At 39.0% G+C, this 19,347-nt stretch overlaps 1 protein-coding gene across 3 annotated transcripts; it reads left to right on the forward strand.

Annotated features, from left to right (window-relative positions):
* Positions 1 to 315: 315 nt before the first annotated feature.
* Positions 316 to 18,669, forward strand: echdc1 (enoyl CoA hydratase domain containing 1). 3 transcript variants are annotated; one of them, XM_043683836.1, is made up of 6 exons: positions 316 to 1,060; positions 2,262 to 2,496; positions 3,339 to 3,481; positions 8,264 to 8,316; positions 11,792 to 11,872; positions 17,816 to 18,669. In XM_043683836.1, exons 2-6 carry the CDS (start codon positions 2,274 to 2,276, stop codon positions 18,219 to 18,221), a joined length of 906 nt encoding a protein of 301 aa, XP_043539771.1. In that variant the 5' UTR covers positions 316 to 1,060; positions 2,262 to 2,273; the 3' UTR covers positions 18,222 to 18,669. The 3 variants fall into 3 exon arrangements, with proteins under 3 accessions (XP_043539771.1, XP_043539780.1, XP_043539786.1); XM_043683845.1 differs by having other exon boundaries at positions 316 to 678; XM_043683851.1 differs by lacking the exon at positions 316 to 1,060 and adding an exon at positions 1,085 to 1,503.
* Positions 18,670 to 19,347: the final 678 nt, after the last annotated feature.

The raw sequence follows: 19,347 nt of genomic DNA on the forward strand, positions 1-19,347 counted from the left end.
ACTTTCACTTCTTATTTCAGATTTCCAGCATTCACGGTATTTTGCTTGTATTTGAAATTAGAAATGTTAATGCTTAAAATAAGACGGATTGCAGAAAGAGTAGAATTTGAAGGGACAAAGGAGAAAGGCTTGTTCGGATGAAAAGCAGGTTCAATTAAATAAGAAACGGGATGACAACGTAAAGCACAGGGGCAAGGGCGATTAATGGTAAATGGATAATAAAAGCTTGTGTGGAGACCTGCAACTATTTTCAACAGAATCAGCAGCAGCTGTCCCACAAAATAGCGATGGTGGACAGGATCTGAACACAACGTAGAGTCCGAGGATCTGGTATTTCTGATATGATGATGTTTGGAGAATGTCAATGTGTCAGGGCTAATGCCAGTCTCTGATTCACAGTTCAGTGAGCCTGAGAAAGAAAGCAGAGGAACATAACTGGCTTTGAGGCGTCACAATGGCATTGTCCTTCGCATTCCAGAGAGCGGAACGTTATTCCGAGGGACATTCGATCAGCGCGTGTGCTTCTTCCGGGTCACTGTTGTGTGTGGGAGACTGGAGCTGCTGTTAAGTGCAAATATTAGCATTGGGAAGGAAAGCTCAATAAATGAGCGTTTAGATTGCGAAGGGATTGCACTAAAATTGTACTTTTATAGAGTGCGGTACTTCGTCAGGAAGAAGGTGATGTTTATACGGAACAACCTCTGTTGAGCATCTGCAGCAGTACTCTTGCCAGTATAACAACGCGTGAAAGAAAGCAGGCCTCTCATGTTATTTTGAACCTTTAGCATTGCTGGACAGATGAGAATGTAGTATATCGTAACAGTTTATACTGCACCTTTAAAGAGTTGTTTCTACCTTTTTATTGGGTGTTGAAACTTTCCCATATTGACTAAAGGTCCATAACATATTTCGTAATTAGTGTTACATTCGTTCTAAAGCTCCTGGAATCTCGAATGAGCGTGTTTACATTGGTTGGCTGGATTTCCAGGCATTAATATCAAGAATTCTGAAACGGCAAATATATAGTTTTCGCTTAGCAGTTGCATTTTGAATATTCGCAGTATGTAGACTGTTTTCATTCTTACTAAACGTTGATGTATTTTAATTAAGCTTATTAAAAAAAACTCAGTTCTTTAAACTGTTTCCAAACTGAACTGTTGTTGAATGACTTCGCGTAATTTTTCTGGTTGAGTTACACGAGCGTTGTTTCAAAGCTTTGAGATATGACCATGAAATAAATTCGGATATGTGCTTATTTAAATATCATTTGACAATTTTCTACTTGCATAAAAATAGTTTGCATTTAATGCCTTCAAGAGTCTTTGTATGATATGTTAACCTTTTATTCTGGATTAAGGTAATTGCAGCCAGTTTAAACCGTGTCCTCGCCGAACTTGTGCGCACTTCTTTCCTAGTAGGGGTCCTTTAGTAGCAGCCAAGAATAAGGGTTCTAGGCCAATTGCAATGTCTGTTCTCTGCAAAATGAATGCAAATTAAAACCGGGCAAGTGCTCCAAAATACTCCTGCATATCGAATATAGCTATCCTACAAATAGGAAATGAGGGAAATAAATTGGGGAGACTAGTGATTACTGTTACTTAAGACAGCTGCCCTTATTACTCGTGAAGTTGTTTCATGTCTTTGCAAACAATGAAAGCTTTGAACCGTCGATGACAAAATCTTATATGCACATTTTTTCTAACTGTTCCATGTGAGCCCACTTGTTCGTTTCTCCAAATTCTGGAGGCATTTCTCTGGTTTTTCTTTTAACAGATGCAGGCCTAGGTTCCGTAGTGCTTGATAAGTTGTAGTAGGTACAACCTTTGTTTCCTCCTGTTCTTTGAAGGCAAATGTTGTCCCAAGTGGTTTTTTCATGCAGAATTGGTAATACTTACTGGTGATTAGTGTTCAGTTCCATTCACAATTCCACAGATAGTAATGCAAGCTTGTACCTTTTGTACATTCGTTCCTGAGCTGATGAGTGGCAAATAATATTTGTGCTACATAAATGCTGTATAAGGACTATTTTCAACAAGAAAGCATCACTGCCTCCTCTTGAAATTCAGTAACATCATCATTGCCCAAAACTTCCCATACTGGCTACAAGTTTAGACTTTTTTGTATTTAATATTGAATTTGTTCTGTAGCACCTTGCAAACCCCTAATCTCTTAGGAATGTAAATTCAATAAATATGGGTTATGAAAAATAGCTAGAGGTAATGTTTTAAAATAAATCTGACATTTTAAAAACTTACTTTCAGTGTCGAGTGCAAATGGCGATGTTCTGCATCCACAAATGTCTGAAATGTGGTTTAAGGAATCAAACATTGAAACAGAGAGGTCTATCTGTGTACACGTCCGTTTATAGAGTGAATGAAGATGACATAAAGGAAAAACTTCAACAACATCCTGGTGGATCCATTGATTTGCAGAAAGATCAAAATGGAATTGCTAACCTGATTATTAACAACCCTGAACGAAAGAATGCATTTTCTGGTATGGTTATCTGCTAATCAGCACAGATTCAGTAAAAGGTCCAGTTAATATATTCTTTGGCACTTATTTTTCCAGGGGAAAAAAAAGTTCCCATGAGTTTTTTTTATCATAAGAATGCTTTTTGTATAATATTGAATGAGTTACTGAACAAATGACCTATATCAAATGAAAGTCAAAATCCAGTAGTTGAATTAATTAGATGTTAATTGGTTGTCTTAATTAAAAACATAATTTATTGGCTTCTGTTAGCTTTGGACTTGGCACAGATTCACAACACATTGAAAAGACCTTTGAGACTCATGCATCTAGATTTCTCTCCAAAATTTCATGATTAGCATTTCTTTCCCTATTTAATTTATTTAAGAAATGGTTTGAAGTTTGGTCAAAACTTGCATAAGGTTATGGAATGTCATTGGCATGATATTACTAGATTAATTCATGAACAATGCACTGCCATATCCAATCTTTTCATCTGAGATTTCACCCTATTCAATTTAGACTTGCCGGTTTGGTGGCTAATAATTATTCCATAAAGATACTCCTGATTAGATAAATATAGTGAATTATGATGAAACCTGGACCAACTGATGCTAAGTGGAAAATTGAAGTTAAATTCCAAATATAAATTAGAATTCTGTTCAGCATTTAGTTGTGTACAATATTGCCTTGAGGTTACCTGATTCTGTTTTATCACTTTTTTGATAAGATCAATTTAATAATTGATAGAGAAAATACTGACTATGTTTGAATACTGACCATGTTTGGTAATCATTAGTGACACATTTTTGATGCACAAAATCCCTTTTCCTTTTACAATTTTTTTTCTCTTTCTCTTTTATAAGGAACAATGATGTTAGATTTCCGGGATAGGGTGGAGGAGCTAGAACACTGGACTAATGGAAAAGGTCTTATAGTGAGAGGTGCAGAGAATACATTCTGCTCGGGCTCTGATCTAAGAGCAGTTAAAGCAATGTCAAACCCTGAGGTAGGTAAACAAATGAGGGAATGACTCGTGGTTTGTTTCATTTCTGATAAGTTTTAGTTGGGGATGGGGAGCTTTTACTAAAAATATGTTTTGAATATATAAACTCCTCATGCTTCACTCTATTGGGAGTTTTATACCTTTTTCAGGGTAGATTTTCAGTTTCTGTTTTTCCATATTTATTTGCTGTATGCAGATCTGCTTTGACAGGATTGTTGTAATTCTCAGAATTTATTGTGAAACTGTAGTCTAATGACCCTCTGCCACTTACAGTACAAATAATATAAAAAGTACTGATTGGAACATAGTTTGTTCTAAATTTGATTTTAATATTGCCAATGGATTTGAAATGTAATACAGTCACTACTTTGGATGGATTCTGTTATGATAATAGTTTCTGAAGAGTTTTATTCCACTTTTGGAATATTGTGTGCAAATCTGGTCTCCCTCCTATCGGAAGGATGTTGTAAAACTTTCAAAGGGTTCCAAAAAGATTTACAAAGATGTTGCTAGGGTTGGAGGCTTTGAACTATAGGGAGTCTGAATAGGCTGGGGCTGGGTGGGGGAGTCCAGAACTAGGGGGCATAGATTTAGGGTGAGGGTGGGAAAAATTTAAAGGGACCTAAGGGCTCACTTTTTCACACAGGGTGGTGCGTATATGGAATGAGCTGTCGGAGGAAGTTGTGGATGCTGGCGCAATTACAATATTTAAGAGGCAACTGTGTGGGTATATCAACAGGAAGAGTTTAGAGGGATATTGGCCAAGTGCTAGCAACATCTGGCAAATGCTTTCCATTTTCAACACTATTTTGCATGTTCTAATCCAAACAGATTTGTACTGATTATTGTCTGCATAACACTGAACTTCCTTTAGTTTTAATTTGGACAATTTTGAGAAATGATGTGAAACAAAGGTGTGGTCCCTCCTATCTTGCCTTTTGGAAAACCAAGTTTTCTGGATATTTTTATAAATTGCCAAACGTTGGGTCATTTTAATTAAGTGCCTATTCAACTAATTATTAGCTCTTCCTGCAGTGGTCATCCTGTGTTATGGGTGCTCCCAGTAAGCCTTGACCCACTTGACCTAACTTGCATTGAGTGTCAACTGATCAGTCAACATGGAGAAAGAAGTGTGTGGCGCTAGAAAAGCACAGCAGGTCAGGCAGCATCCGAGGAGCAGAGAATCCTGCTGCTGAAAGGCTTATGCCAGAAATGTCGATTCTCCTGCTCCCCTGTTGCTGCCTGACCGGCTGTGCTTTTCCAGCACTACAAACTTCGACTCTGATCTCTAACATCCACAGCCCTCATCTTTCTCCTCCCTGAACATGGAGAAAGTTGTGAAGTTTCAGTTGGTTCCACAGCATGTATATGAATGAACTGAGTGTAGTTAATAAGATAGGTGCAGATTTCCATGTGGCGACAATGGTGACATGGCTAGAGGAACAGCAGGACTAAGTGTTAAATATTCCTGTTACAAGTATTTCAGAAAACAGAAGAAAGATGAGGGGTGATTTTGGCTAAGGACAGCATTGCAATATTGGAGAAAGAGGGTGTCCTAGATGATAGGATTTATGTAGGGAGAAGTAAGAACAAAATTGCATTGTTTGCTGTAAGCTGTAGACGACACCAATGCAGAAGGTAGAGGAACAAACCTGCAAAATGTAGAGACATGTAAACATAATCATATCAGAGGACTTTAATTACCTAACTTTGTACCGGGATAGTGGTAGTGAGGGACAAACATTCCTTGATTGTGTTCAGGAGAATTTCTGTCAGCCATATGCGTCCAGTCCAGCTAGAAATGAGGCATTATTAGACCTGGTTCTTGGGAATGAAGTGGACCAAGTGCATAGAGTCACAGTCAGGGAACATTTAAGGGACAAATCATTGTATCATAGAATTAAGAACATTGGTGGAAGATGGCATGAATAACATAAGAGTAAAAATAATCGATTGGTAGAGATCTGATTTCAATGGGGAAAGAACTAAGCTGAGTCAGACTGGAACAAGAGGTCGGCAAGAGAAGCTGTTAAGCAATGTTCTACATTCAAAGAAGAGAAGACTCGGGCATAATTGAAATATATTGCCACAAAAAGGAAAAGGTAGGGAAAACAAATCCAGAGCTCCGTGGATGACGAAGGAGTTTCCCTAGGGGTCAGTATTGGGACCTTTGCTCTTCCTGACATGATCTTGATCTCAGGGTGCAGGGTAAAATGTCAAAATTTCCACACAATGCAAAACTTGGGAGTAATGTAAACTGGGGAGAACAGTGTATGGCCTCCAAAAAGGCATTGACAAGTTGAAGTGGGAGGTTGGTTACATTTTGATACAAAAACATGGAGCAAGAGTATGAAATAAATGGTACTGTTCTAATGGATGTGCAGGTGCAGAAAGATCTAGCTGTGTATGTGTATAAGTTGCTAAAGATTGCACGACAAGGAGAAAGTTGTTAATCAAGCCTATAGTATTCTTGGTTCATGAGTAGGGTAAGAGTATCAGAGCAGGGAAGTTAATGCCAAACATGTATAGACCACTAGACAGACCTCATCTGGAGTACTGTGTACAATTCTGATAAAGAACTGGCAGCTAATATAAAGTAGAATCACAAAGTCTTCGATAGGCACGTAAGTTGTAAAAAATGGTGAAAGAAGTAGTAGACTAATTAGGAGCCAAGTAGGAAACTTGCAACTGGAGTTGGGTGCATGGTTGAGGTATATTTTGCATCTGATTTTACCAAAGGAAGGAAATATTATCCAGGCCATGACAGAGCAGGAAATTTTGTTTTTGGAGGGTTCAAAATTGACCAGGAAGGATTGGATAAGCCATTAGTACCTCAAGTTGATGAGGGATCTGTATCAGATGAGATGATCCAAGGATATTGAAGTAAGTAAGTTGCAGAGGCACTGACAATCTTTCAATCTTCCTTGAGGACTGGAGAATTGCAAACATCGTTAGAAAAAAACATTTTTAAGGATAAACCCAGTAATTGCAGATTAGCCAGTTAGACTTCGGTGATGGGGAAGACTCTTGAAGCAACAACCTGTTCTCGAATTAAGTCATGTCGACAAATATGGGTTAACTAAGAACAGTCAGTATGGATTTCTTTAGGAAAAATTATGTTTAATTCATTTACTGGAGTTCTTTGAAGGAGGAAGAGAGAGGGCCGATATAGGTTATGCTGCTGATACAGTGCACATAGACCTGCAAAAGGCATTCACCACAAAAGATTTGAGAAAAGTTGTAGCTCATGAAGACTCTATTGACTGGCCTTGAACTCAATGGAATTTAGAGGTGGGGTTCTCATAGAAATGTATAAAATCCTGATGGGACTGGACAGGTTAGATGTAGGAAGAATGTTGCTGATATTGGGGATGTCCAGAACTTGGGGTTACAGTATAAGGAGCAAGCCATTCAGGAATGAGATGAGGAAGAAGTTCTTCACTCAGAGTTGTGAACCTGTGGAATTCTTTACTATAGAGGCTATTGGGGCAAGAGGGAGCTGGGCATGGCCCTTGCTTCTAAAGGGATCAAGGAGCATGGAGAGAAAGGAGTGGGATACTGAAATTGCATGATCAGCCATGATCATGTTGAATGATGGTGCAGGCTTGAGGGCCAAATGGCCGACTCCTGTACCAATTTTCTGTTTTCTATGAATGAAAGGAACTTTAGAAACATTGTAACAAAATTTGCCGAGTGAAAGAAAACAGAAGGAAACTTATTTTTTGGGCTCGCGGCATGTTTGTCAATGTTCCACAGTGGTCACTTGCTTTTTCTGAAATGTTCTAGATCTTGGAATGCAGGGGACAATTTTAAAGTTTGTGCATGATACAAAACTTGGAACAGTGTAAAGGAGGTAGACAGTGTGGAATTTCATAAAGACATCAATAAGTTGGGAGAACAGGTTGAGAGATGGCAGATGAAGTTCAATAGAGGACTGAGGTGAAACCATTGTGGTAGAAAAACAAGGAGAGGCGATATCAAATAATAGTTACTACTGTAAAGGGTGTGCAAGAGCAGAGGAACTTGATGCAGCTATGCATAAGTCACTAAGGATGGCAGGATAGCTAGAAGTAGCAATTAATAAAGTATATTATATTCTTGGTTTTATTAATAGGGGCACAGAGTAAGGAGCAAGGAAGGTTCTGTCAAACCTGCATCCTGGTTAGACCACACTAGAGTATTGTAAACATCTGGTCACCACATAATGGGAAGGATGTGAATCATAGGTGCAGAAAAGATTTACAAGAATGGTTCCAGGTATGGTAAACTTCAGTTATGAAGCTTGATTGGAGAAGATTAGGAGAAACTGTCCTTGCTCATAAAAGATTCAAAGATGTGACAGCACCAATTTTTTAAAGTGATTTGCAAATGAAGTAATTGCAACATGAGAATAAAACTTCCACACTGCAAGTGGTCTTTCTCTGAAGGAGGAAGATGGAGGAATGTTTAATCAAGTTGTTCAACAGGGCATTAGATAATTATTCAAATAGAAAAAATGTGCAGGGTTCTGGACAAAGTGTCATTCTTCCATACCAAGTCACAATGGTTGGTGCAGACATGATGAACTGAATTGCCTCTTACTACCCTTTTATGACTACTCCATTTTGTTTAAAAAAAACTGGAAGATCCAAAATCTGGGGCAGGCTATTCCAAGGTTTGAGACACTATACTCATGCTGTGGAATTTTTCACAAAATAGTTAAATAAGCATCAGTGGAATGAGCAGGAATCTTGCTGCTAAAAGATAATAACAATTAGAAATTAAATCTTCTGCATTTCTTTTTAGGATGGGTTGAGAATTTGTATGTTTATGCAGAACACCCTGACAAGACTTCTGAGGTACTGATATATAATTAAAATGTGATACAATGTCTCTATTAATAGAAATCAGAACAAATAAGAAAATACTGGAAGCACACAGATCAGTCAGCATTCTGCAGAGTGAACAAGTCAATGAATAATGTGTCCTTCATTAGGACTGATCAATCCTTATGAAGGGATGTATTCTTGAAACATTAGCTGTTCTCCTCACTGATTTTTTTTAATATGAATGTTTAACAATTATAGATTTCTATAGAACTAACTGTGAAGTCATTCCAGTTTTTGGTGTTTATAACAATTTGATTTCATTTGAAATTAGCTATATTTTTATATTTGAAACTCTTGAACTTTTTAAAATTGGAAAGATCATAACGTAGCTTCACATTGGAAGTATGTTTTGAAATATGTATATTTGAATGGAGAACCAGACTGCTGCTTTTACCTTCACTTTCATCTGATATAGAAAATAAGTACAGCTAAATTGTTTTCCTTTTTGGTTGATTTTAGAGTTTTCCTTCACATAGATATACCTTTTTAAACATGTGTTGCAATACAGATTGCTTTGTATTCATAAAAAATAAACTGAAAGCTGCAATCTTCACAACCCTCTGGATTTAGTTATGGTAAAAAAATAAATTGCAGCACCACTGTATATATCCTCTGTGTTCTGCAAGGTGCTAATAAGTCAATTTCTGCCATCTAGTGACAGTTGGAGGCTATTTTGTTTTTAAATTGCAGGGGAAAAAGTGTTGTCCCTTATTTTCTAATGCCCATTGAATTAACTCTCTGCCATTCGATAATGGCTGATCTATTTCTCAAACCCATTCTCCTGCCTTCTCCTCAAAACCCTTGATCCCTTGACTAATCAAGTGCCTATCTATCTCGGTCTTGAAGACACTCAATGTCTTAGCCTCCACAGCATTCTGCAGCAATGAGTTGCACAGACTCACCAGCCTGACTCTTCATCTCAGTTCTAAAGGGTCTCTTCATTGAGATTGTGCTCTTTGGTCTAGTCTCTCCAACTAGTAGAAACATTTTCACATTCACTCTATTCAGGCCCCCTCAGTGATCTATGTTTCAATGATAGGCCCCATCCAATCCACCTAAACTTTATTAGAGTACAGACCAGGCCTCCTCCACCGTTCCTTATATGACAAGCCCTTTGTTACAGAGATGATTCTTGTGAACCTCCTCTAAGGCTAGCATATCGTTCTGTGCATTCTATATATGAACCATATATAGCCTCTACAGTCCAGCCCTGCTTTTGAATTCTCGTCCTCGTGAAATGAATGCCACCATTTCATTTGTCTTCCTGTCAACTGAACCTGCATGTTTAGCTTAGAATCCTGACCTAGAACACTCCAGTCCCTTTGTGTTTCAGATTTCTGAAGTTTTTCCAAATTTAGAGAATAGTCTGCACTTCTAATCTTCCTATCAAAGTGAATAATCTCACACTTTCCCACATTGTATTCCATCTGCTATTTCTCTCCTCCCCATCAACCGCCACTTAGGCTGTCCAATTTCCACTGCAGCCTCTCTGCTTCCTCAAACTCCTGTTCCTCCTGCTAGCTTAGCCACAATACCCTCAATGCCTTCATTCAGATCATTAATGTACAATGTGAATAGTTATAATCCCCTGCAGAACTTCTAGTCACTGACTACTATTGTGAAAAAGATCTCTTTATCCCCACTCTCTGCCTTCTGCCAGTCAATCTTCTATCTCTGCCAGTACCTTGCCCTAAATGTCAGGGGCTCTTTATTTAGCAGCTTCCTGTGCTGTACAGCACCTTGTCAAAAGGCCGTCCAGAAATCCAAATAGATCACGTCCACTGGCTTTCCTTTGTCTAACTTGCTCATTACCACCTCAAAGAATTCTAACAGGAACACCCCTGTGCAGACTCAGCCCTATATCAACATGCACTTTTAAGTACTTTGAAATCTCCTCTTTAATAGTGAACTCTAAAATCTTAATGACCAAGGTCAGGCAAACCAGTCTATAGTTTCCTGTCTTCTGCCTCCCTCCCTTCTTAGCCATTTTCCTGTTCTCCAGGGCTTTCCCTGACTACAGTGATTCCTGGAAGATCACCACCAATGCCCGTGCAATCTCTTTCAGATGCCTGGCATGCAATCCATCTGGTCTGGCTGATTTCTCCACCTTTTAGACCTTTTAGCTTCTTCTCCTTAGTAATGGCCATACTAACTTATGCCCCCTGATTCTCCAAGTTCTGGTATGCTGCCGACGTCTTCCAACATGAAGACTGATGCAAAGAATCTATTTCTGTTCTTTTGTGATTGTTCATTATTTCTCCAGCCTTATTTTCCAGTGGTCTATTGTCCACTCTTATCTCTCTCTCTCACCTTTTTATATATACCTAAAAAAAACTTGTGCAGTCTTATTCTGTTACTGGTTACAGTAAAGCAAAACTGCCAAATCCTTTTGGTTTTTAAATTCTTCTGCTACCTTTCAAAGTTAAATCATAGAATCGCTACAACAGTGTAGATGCAGGCCATTCGGCCTTCTGAGTCCACACCTATTCTCTGAAGAGCATCCATCCCAAATCCTTGTAACCCTACATTTCCCATGGCTAATCCACCTAGCCTGTAAACACTGGACATTATGGGCAATTTAGCATGGCCAATCCACCTAAACTGCACATTTTTGAACTGTGGAAGTAAACCAGAGCACCCAGAGGAAATCCAGCAGAATTGGGGAGAATGCGTGCTAACTCCATACAAACAGTCACCCGAAGCTGAAATCAAACCCAGATCCTTGACATTGTAAAGCAACAGTGCTAGCTGCTGTGCTGCATTAATGTCTGTATCTACAAGTTTTTGTTGATTGCCAAAGTCTTAGTAACTTTTTTTAAAATCTCAGGATACTGTCAAAGATTTGTTTTATAACCTGAAATATTTTTCTTTGAGTAGTTTCAGTAAATCATTGTACTATGGATAAGGGGAAAGAGACAATTATCTTAAACTAGCAAACACAAGGGGAGGCTATTGGTATTGTTGCTGGACTATTAACCCAGCAATTCAGATAATGTTCTCAGGACCAGGTTCGAATCACACCAAGACAGTTTGTAGAATTGAATGCATTAAAAATCTGGAACAAAACCTTTAATCGGGACACAGTTGCTGGGGAACAATCTATCTGGGTCACTAATGTCCTTATCTGGTCTGGCCTTCATGTATCTCCAGACCCACACCAATGTGGTTGTCTCTCAACTGGACAATAATGATGGCCAAGACAGGGATGGCCACATTCCTGTGAATGAATTTTTAAAAAAACGTTATGCTTGATTTTTGATCTCTTAAATGAGGAACTTAATTTTTGACTATTTTGTGGGTTGCATTGTATTCCATTCAAACTGTTCTTCTGTTAGAGATGTTGAATTACAAGTGAAATTATTGCACTGACGTGATTAATTGTAATTGACTTTGAATACTAAATGCGTCAGACATCTATTAACCTTTTCTGAAATTCCTAGTGCAGACTACCTCTGATTAGTGTAGCATTAGTCCAGGGGAAGGCACTAGGAGGAGGAGCAGAACTTACTACAGCCTGCGATTTCCGGTAAGTTGTTAAGCGAATTCTTTTTAATTTTTAGCTTAAGCAACATGAAGTACCAATTGATTTACAATGTTATACTAATTTCTCTAAGTAAAAGTTAGTCTAGTCTAGTCTAACTTTTAGAATTTATTTAACTGTGTAGTCAAGGACATTTTTGTTTCACGATTTGGTTAACTGCTTTTCAATTCTGTTCTCTTGAATGAGAGCATAGGCTAAGTAAATAGCGATTTTAATTCTATTTACAAGGCAAAACATTAATTTATGAAGTTTCTTTAATTTATAATGTTGTTTTTCAGCATTTGCTGATTTTGAAAGTCCATTTTAGCAATTATTTAAAAATAGAGACCTTCTAAAATGGTGTAGACATTTAGGAATAATTGTGTGTTTGGTACTGAGATTATGTAGAAAATACTGGTTTCACATTCTAATATTTCAATCTGAATGAGAATTTGTGTAGAGTGGTACTTCCTCCTTTTGCATCAAGCATAAATTTTCCTTTGAAATCTTTTTGATACACGAGATATACAAAATGCTGGGGAGGAAGTTAATTTTTATATTGTGGTGATTTGTCACTTGTATGATTTTTAAATATAGGATAATGGATAGGTAGGAAGAAATTGACTCTAAAAGTTAGCAGAATTGTCAGGAGGGAGGGAGTACTGATGTCTGTCACAGCTGTAGCTAATTTCTGGCTTTGATTAGGACATGTTTTGTGGCAGGGTCACAAAGTAGATTGGAAACGTTCAAGCATCAGGTGTCTGGAAAGATGGGCATGGATTTACTTGGGAGGTTATATGTGCGAGGAGCTGAAATATGGCACAATTAATTTACAGGGTCAAATGCGTTGTGTGGGATTTCTGACTATGGGTATGAGTCAAGTTAATGACTGCAAATCATATAATCCATACAAGGTAGAAACAGGCCATTGCTCATCAAGTTCACACTAATCCTCCGTATCCCACCCAGAGCCACCAAGCCCCACCCTATCCCAGTAACCCAGCATTGCCTATGGCTAACCCACTTAGCTTGCACATTGCTGAACACTGGGCAATTCAGCATTGCCCATCTACCTAAACTGTACATTTTTGGACTATGTGGAGGAAATCTGAGTACCCAACAGAAACCCAAGCAGACACTGGGAGCATGTGCAAACTCCTCACAGACAATCACCTGAGGATGGAATTGAATCCAGGTTCCTGGTGCTGTGAGGCAGCAGTGCTAACCACTGAGCCATTGTACTGCAAATAGTAAGCAAGTGTTCTTGATTATCTCCTCAGCATCCTTTATAAGCAAAGGGAGGAAAGCACTTAAATGATTTTTGTTTACAACCCCTTTTACAGTGGATCTTGTGTCTTTGCAAATGACAAACAATGGATAATGTAAGCACTTACAAGTACAGACTACTACCTGTTAAAACATCAGGTAATCAGTCTCCGTTTCAGGCTTCTTTGTTCCATTGCTGGGTCCCTGACCCAGGACTTCTTTCATGACTGTTGGTCCTAGGTTCTTGCCACCAATCAGCTTTTTTGGTTGGGGGGGTGGTTAAGTGCTGTTTCCAAATCCACTCCCAATGCTTAATCATCATCAGATGGCATATTCTCATCCAGTTCTGCTGCCATCACTTCCAGATGTTTCCAAGGCCTGCTTCTGTTGTTTGGTGATATCTTCATTTTACAGTATCTGTACGTTCCATTCTTGGAGCCCACTTCTCTCTTCCTGCAGGCTCGGTAGTTCACATGGGTTGACTATTTTACCCAGTTGTTTTTATATATGTGGTCAAGTTGTTGAAGTCTCTCATTGTTAGTATAATGATAAAGGACATTCACAAAACTGAACATCGTTTTAGTATCTCAAAAGGAGAAAGGAAGAATGAGGTATAAATTAACAGATTACAAACATTATATATTGAATAAGCTCAAAATATAATGTGACAACTACCTGTAGGGACAGAATCTGCTCTACTGTCTAAATAGGAGAAAGTGAGGTCTGCAGATGCTGGAGATCAAAGTTGAAACTTTATTGCTGGAACAGCACAGCAGGTCAGGCAGCATCCAGGGAACAGGAGATTCGACGTTTCGGGCACAGGCCCTTCTTCAGGAATGAGCAGAGAGTGTTCAGCAGGAGAAGATGGAAAATGAAGTGTTGTTCTTTGAACTTGCGTTAAGGAACACTGCAACAGATCTGGGACAGAAATGTTGGTGTAGGAACACAGTGGTGTGTTGAAGTGGAGGCAGTGGGAAACTCTGGGTCATGTTTTACAGACAGAGTGTAGGTGTTCAGCAAAGCGGTCATCAAATCTGTGTTTCATCTCCCCCGATATACAGGAGACCACATTCTGAGCAGTGAATGAAATAAATGAGTTGAGAGAAGTGCAGGTAAGCTGCTGCTTCACCTGGAAGGTGTGCCTGAGGCCTTGGATACTGAGGTTGGAGGAAGTAAATCGGCAAGTAAGTCACCTTGTGCAAGACCAACCCCTTCCCACAAACGTCACTTCAATATATTACCACCTTTCCTGAGCTGTTAACAGTTCTGATGAAGAATCGCCAGACTCGAAATATTATCTTGCTTTCAAAGAACACAGAACATTACAGCACAGTCCAGGCTCTCTGACCCTCAATGTTGTGCTGACCTGTGAAACCAGCCTGAAGCTGAACTAACCTGCATTGTTGCATTATCATCCATATGTTTATCCAATGGCCATTTAAAAAGACATTAAAGTCGGTGAGTCTACTACAGTTGCAGGCAGGGAGTTTCACGCCATTACTACTCTCTGAGTAAAGAAACTACCCCTCTGACATCTGTCCTATATCTATCACCGCTCAATTTAAAGCTATGTCCTCTCATGCTAGCCATCACTATCCGAGGAAAACGTCTCTCTCTGCTAACACTATCTAATCCTCTGATCATCTTTCACATCTCTATTAAGTCACCTCTCAACCTCTTCCTTCTAACGAAAACAGCCTCAGGTCACTCAGTCTTTCCTCAGAAGACCTTCCTTCCATACCAGACAATATCCTCATAAATCTCCTCTGCATCTTTTCCAAAACTTACACATCCTTCCTATAATGTGGTAACCAGAACTGTACGCAATACTCCAAGTGCGGCCACACCATAGTTTCCTACAGCTGCAACATAACCCCATGGTTCATATGCCTTCTTAACAATCCTATTAACCTGGGTGGCAACTTTCAGGGATCTATGTACATGGACACGGAGATCTTTCTGCTCATCCACACTGCAAGAACCTTACCATTACCCCAGTACTCTGTATTACTGTTACTTCTTCCAAAATGAATCACCTCACACTTTTCTGCATTAAACTCCATTTGCCACCTTTCAGCCCAACTCTGCAGCTTATCTATGTCCCTCTGTAAGCAGCAATATCCTTCAGCACTGTCCACAGCTCGACCGACCTTAGAGTCATTTGTAAATTTACTAACCCATCCTTCTACGCCATCATCCAGGTCATGTATAAAAATGACAAACAGCAGTGGCCCCTAAACAGATCCTTATGGTATACCACTAATAACTGAACACCAGGATGAACATTTGCCACCACCACTCTCTGTCTTCTTTCAGCTAACCAATTTCTGATTCATACCACTAAATCACCCTCAATCCCATACCTCCATATTTACTGCAACAGCTTACCATGGGGAACCTTATCAAACGCTTTACTGAAATCCATGTACACCACATCAACCACTATACCCTCATTCATCTTCTCAACCATCTCAATAAGCTTTGCGAGGCACGACCTGCCCTTCACAAAACTGTGTTGACTATCCCTAATCAAATTGTTCCTTTCTAGTTAATAATAAATCCTATATCTTATAATTCTTTCCAGCACTTTACCCACAACTGAAGTAAGGCTCACTGCTCTATAATTACCAAAGTTGTCTCTACTCCCCTTCTTGAACAAGGGGACAACATTTGCTATCTTCCAGTCTTCTGGCACAATTTCTGTCGACAATGACGACATAAAGATCAAAGCCAAATGTTCTGCAATCTCCTTCCTGGCTTCCCAGAGAATCTGAGGATAAATCACATCCGGCCCAGGGGACTTATCTATTTTCACACTTTCCAGAATTGCTAACACCTCCTCCTTACGAACCTCAGTCCCATCTCATCTAATAGCCTGTACCTCAGTGTTCTCCTCAACAACATTGTCTCTTTCCAGTGTAAATACTAATGAAAAATATTCATTTAGCACCTCTCCTATCTCCTCGGACTCCAAGCACAAATTCCCACTCCTGTCCTTTCTTCTCACAGATGCTACCATATCAGCAGAGTCTCTGCAGAAATTTCTGTTTTGTTTCCAATCTCCAGCATTCGCTGTTGTGTTTTAATTCCCAAATGAGCCTGACTTTACAAGCAAATGTGACTGACTGAGTTCCAGCTGACAAAGAGGGAAGGAGCAGAAAAGCTGGGTGACTGGTTGGCCAATAAAATCTGAGTGCTTTGCTGAAGCATGCAAATATTTTTCAAAGCACAACATCTGTCAGACAAATAAGTCATTTGTTTAATCTCCGCAAAGAACTATTCAATGCTGATGGCTTGTGAAGGCTTATGATGCTGGGAGCTTAGCTTCAGTAATGTGTGTAAGATCCTTTCATTGTTCTAAATACCTACAGTGTGGCTGTTAGAAGATGCAGCTTGTGGGCTGTTACATCCACATTTCTGTCAAGTCCTAATGATATGTTAAAAGCCAAAAGAACTGCGGCTGCTGTAAATCAGAAACAAAAACAGAAATTGTTGGAGAGACTCTGCTGGTATGGTAGCATCTGTGGGTTCTGAGGCTCAGTCGACCCAAAACGTTTCTCTTCACAGATGCTGCCAGCTCTAATGCTATGTTCTAGGTTCAGTTACAGAAAGCAAGCAAGCAGGCTCTTGCTCAAAGTTTTCTCCGCCTCTCGTTCCTTTACCTCATAAAGGATAAAGCTGGATGGGATGCTGAGACATTTTCTTATTTGGTGAGGGATCCACTGGGAATGATAACTAAGCAGAGATACTTGCCATGTGTTCAGTGTGTCGGTCTCTGCTGTCTGCTTTGCCTGGAGCTGCTGCTTCCATTATGCGCCTGGGACCCATGATTTTCATCGCAACTCACTCTGTGATTATCTTTTTGAATTGAGACTCAACAGCATTTGGCAAGATTTAACAATGTTCTTGACCTCTCCGCCTCCATCCTACTCCGACCTATCACCCTCACCTTGACCTCTTTCCACCTATCACATTTCCAAAGTCCCTCCTCCCTACCTTTTATCTTCTCCTGCTGAACACTCTCTGCTCATTCCTGAAGAAGGGCCTGTGCCCGAAACGTCGAATCTCCTGTTCCCTGGATGCTGCCTGACCTGCTGTGCTGTTCCAGCAATAAAGTTTCAACTCTACTGTCTAAATATAAAGTGGAAGACTACAAGTGACTATCAACTGCTGGCAAGTTGTAGAAGTGGTGTATTTTGTCCTTTTTTATTATTTTTGGAGAGGCTTTAAGACACAAGTAAACAGCTTGTGCGACCCACGTTTTTATTATATAGAAGTTAGAACAAGAGAAGCAGCATAAATGGGTGGAACCAGGCTCCGACTGAACCAGGTTTTAGTTCAGTTTTCAGTTGTTGGGGTTTGAATCTGGTTGTGGAAGCTGCCATTTCTATTTTATTCAATTTGCCTTTGCCAAAGGTGTGTTTGTGGGGATGTTATTATATTGGAACAGTTACATCAATTCTTCTTTATTTTGTTTATTCTTATACCCTGTTAAAGTACAAAGTGTCTTTTGTTTAAAGCCTAGTAGCGTGACCAATTGAATTACATCTGGCCACAGTACCTTAGCCTAGACCTTACACTTGCCTTTTTAATAAGACAAAAATTATCTCTTTGATATATCTAAAGAGGGTTTGGTCTGGTCAGTAACCATATACTCATTGACTTGTTTGCTCATTTTACCAGGCTCATGACTTCAGGAAGTGAGATTCGCTTTGTTCACAAACACATGGGATTGGTACCAGGTTGGGGTGGAGCAACCAGACTGATTAAATTGATTGGCTATCGGAATGCTCTTAAACTACTGAGCAGTGCCCAACATGTGAACCCTGCAACTGGTCTGAAGATTGGTCTTGTTGATGAAATTTTATCATCCACTGATGAGGATAGCTGCCTTGAAGAGGCAGAAAACTGGCTGAATCAATACACAGGTGGATCTTCACAAGTCATTAGAGCCATTAAGAATGTTGTGGTTTCAGGGAGAGAACTGTCACAAGAAGAATCACTAAAGAATGAAAAGAGTATATTTGGTACTCTCTGGGGCTCTCATGCCAATCTGAAAGCTTTGGATCAAAATATCAAACATAATTAGTGTCAATCCAATATACAATGGCCTCAATTAGCCTCCACTGTTGTTTCAAATTCAACTTGATGTGGAAGTAAGCATGTTTTGTATGAGCAAGAGCTGAAGACAAAATATAATGTTTCCACCTAGGATGAAATGGCATTTTAATTTAAAATGTCTTGTATGTATGATAAGTCAAAATATGCCTAAAACTATAGTTCAAGAATTACTTCAGATTATAAAGTACTGAGATGTCCACAGGATGTATAAAACACTGTAAAATGGTTTTGTTTCTTTTGATCAAGTCTAAGCATGAAACCCATTGTATAATGCATTTGTGTCTAAATCATGGAGTAAATTCAATTTCTATAGCAATAATCAGTACTAGTAATATGTCTATTATTTATAATTGTCTTCCAGCTCCAAGTTGAAGTTCTCATTGACAAATGGAATAAAATACATAATCTACACTCCATTAAGCCACATGCATTTGGAAAAAATACTTGAATATGCAGTCCCAATTTTTGTTTTTGCTTATTTGAGCATGAGAATCTCATTCTACATTTGTAGGAGTAGGTCCAGCCAATTAAATTCCCTGAAACAGCTGTTAACATTGAAGTTCTAGATACAAAAATTGCCTCTCAAAGAACTATATCACTTGGATATTGAGAAGGTTTGACAGGGTAGAAGCTGAAAATACTTTCTCCTAGCTTTCATCTAGCACTAGATGCCCAAAGATGTTTTTCAGTCACTTGAACTGAAATATGGAAGCTTCCTCAGCAGAAGGATTATGAATCTATTGATCACAAAGAATGAGTAGTCATTGAATATATTCAAAGTTTGATTTCAGTACAGTTTGGGCACTAATGGAATGTGGAAACAAGTAGAGTTACTGTACTGATCATATTTATGCAGGCAAGTGTCTTAAATACTACTAATTTTAGTAATGTTTTCCTTTAATTTTTAGAACAATTAATAAACTAGTTTGACATAACTGTGTAGAAATTTAATTTCTGTAGAAAAGTTTTCACTGTACATTTATCAGGAATGACTGAACAAGATATGGTTCTTTCTCCTAAAAAGGAGAGAATGAGATTTTTTTTTTTACAATTATGAAGGGGTTTTGCAGGACAGATATGGTAAAGGAAGGAAG

The sequence above is a fragment of the Chiloscyllium plagiosum genome, chromosome 3, assembly GCF_004010195.1.
Source record: "Chiloscyllium plagiosum isolate BGI_BamShark_2017 chromosome 3, ASM401019v2, whole genome shotgun sequence".
Classification (NCBI taxonomy): domain Eukaryota; kingdom Metazoa; phylum Chordata; class Chondrichthyes; order Orectolobiformes; family Hemiscylliidae; genus Chiloscyllium; species Chiloscyllium plagiosum.

Excerpts from the sequence above, each read along its gene's own strand:
- echdc1 (XM_043683836.1), top strand. The coding sequence starts at position 2,274 with ATGGCGATGTTCTGCATCCACAAATGTCTGAAATGTGGTTTAAGGAAT. Across the intron at positions 8,317-11,791 it reads ACCCTGACAAGACTTCTGAG|ACTACCTCTGATTAGTGTAG; the intron begins GTACTGATATAT and ends TTCCTAGTGCAG. Across the intron at positions 11,873-17,815 it reads ACTACAGCCTGCGATTTCCG|GCTCATGACTTCAGGAAGTG; the intron begins GTAAGTTGTTAA and ends TCATTTTACCAG.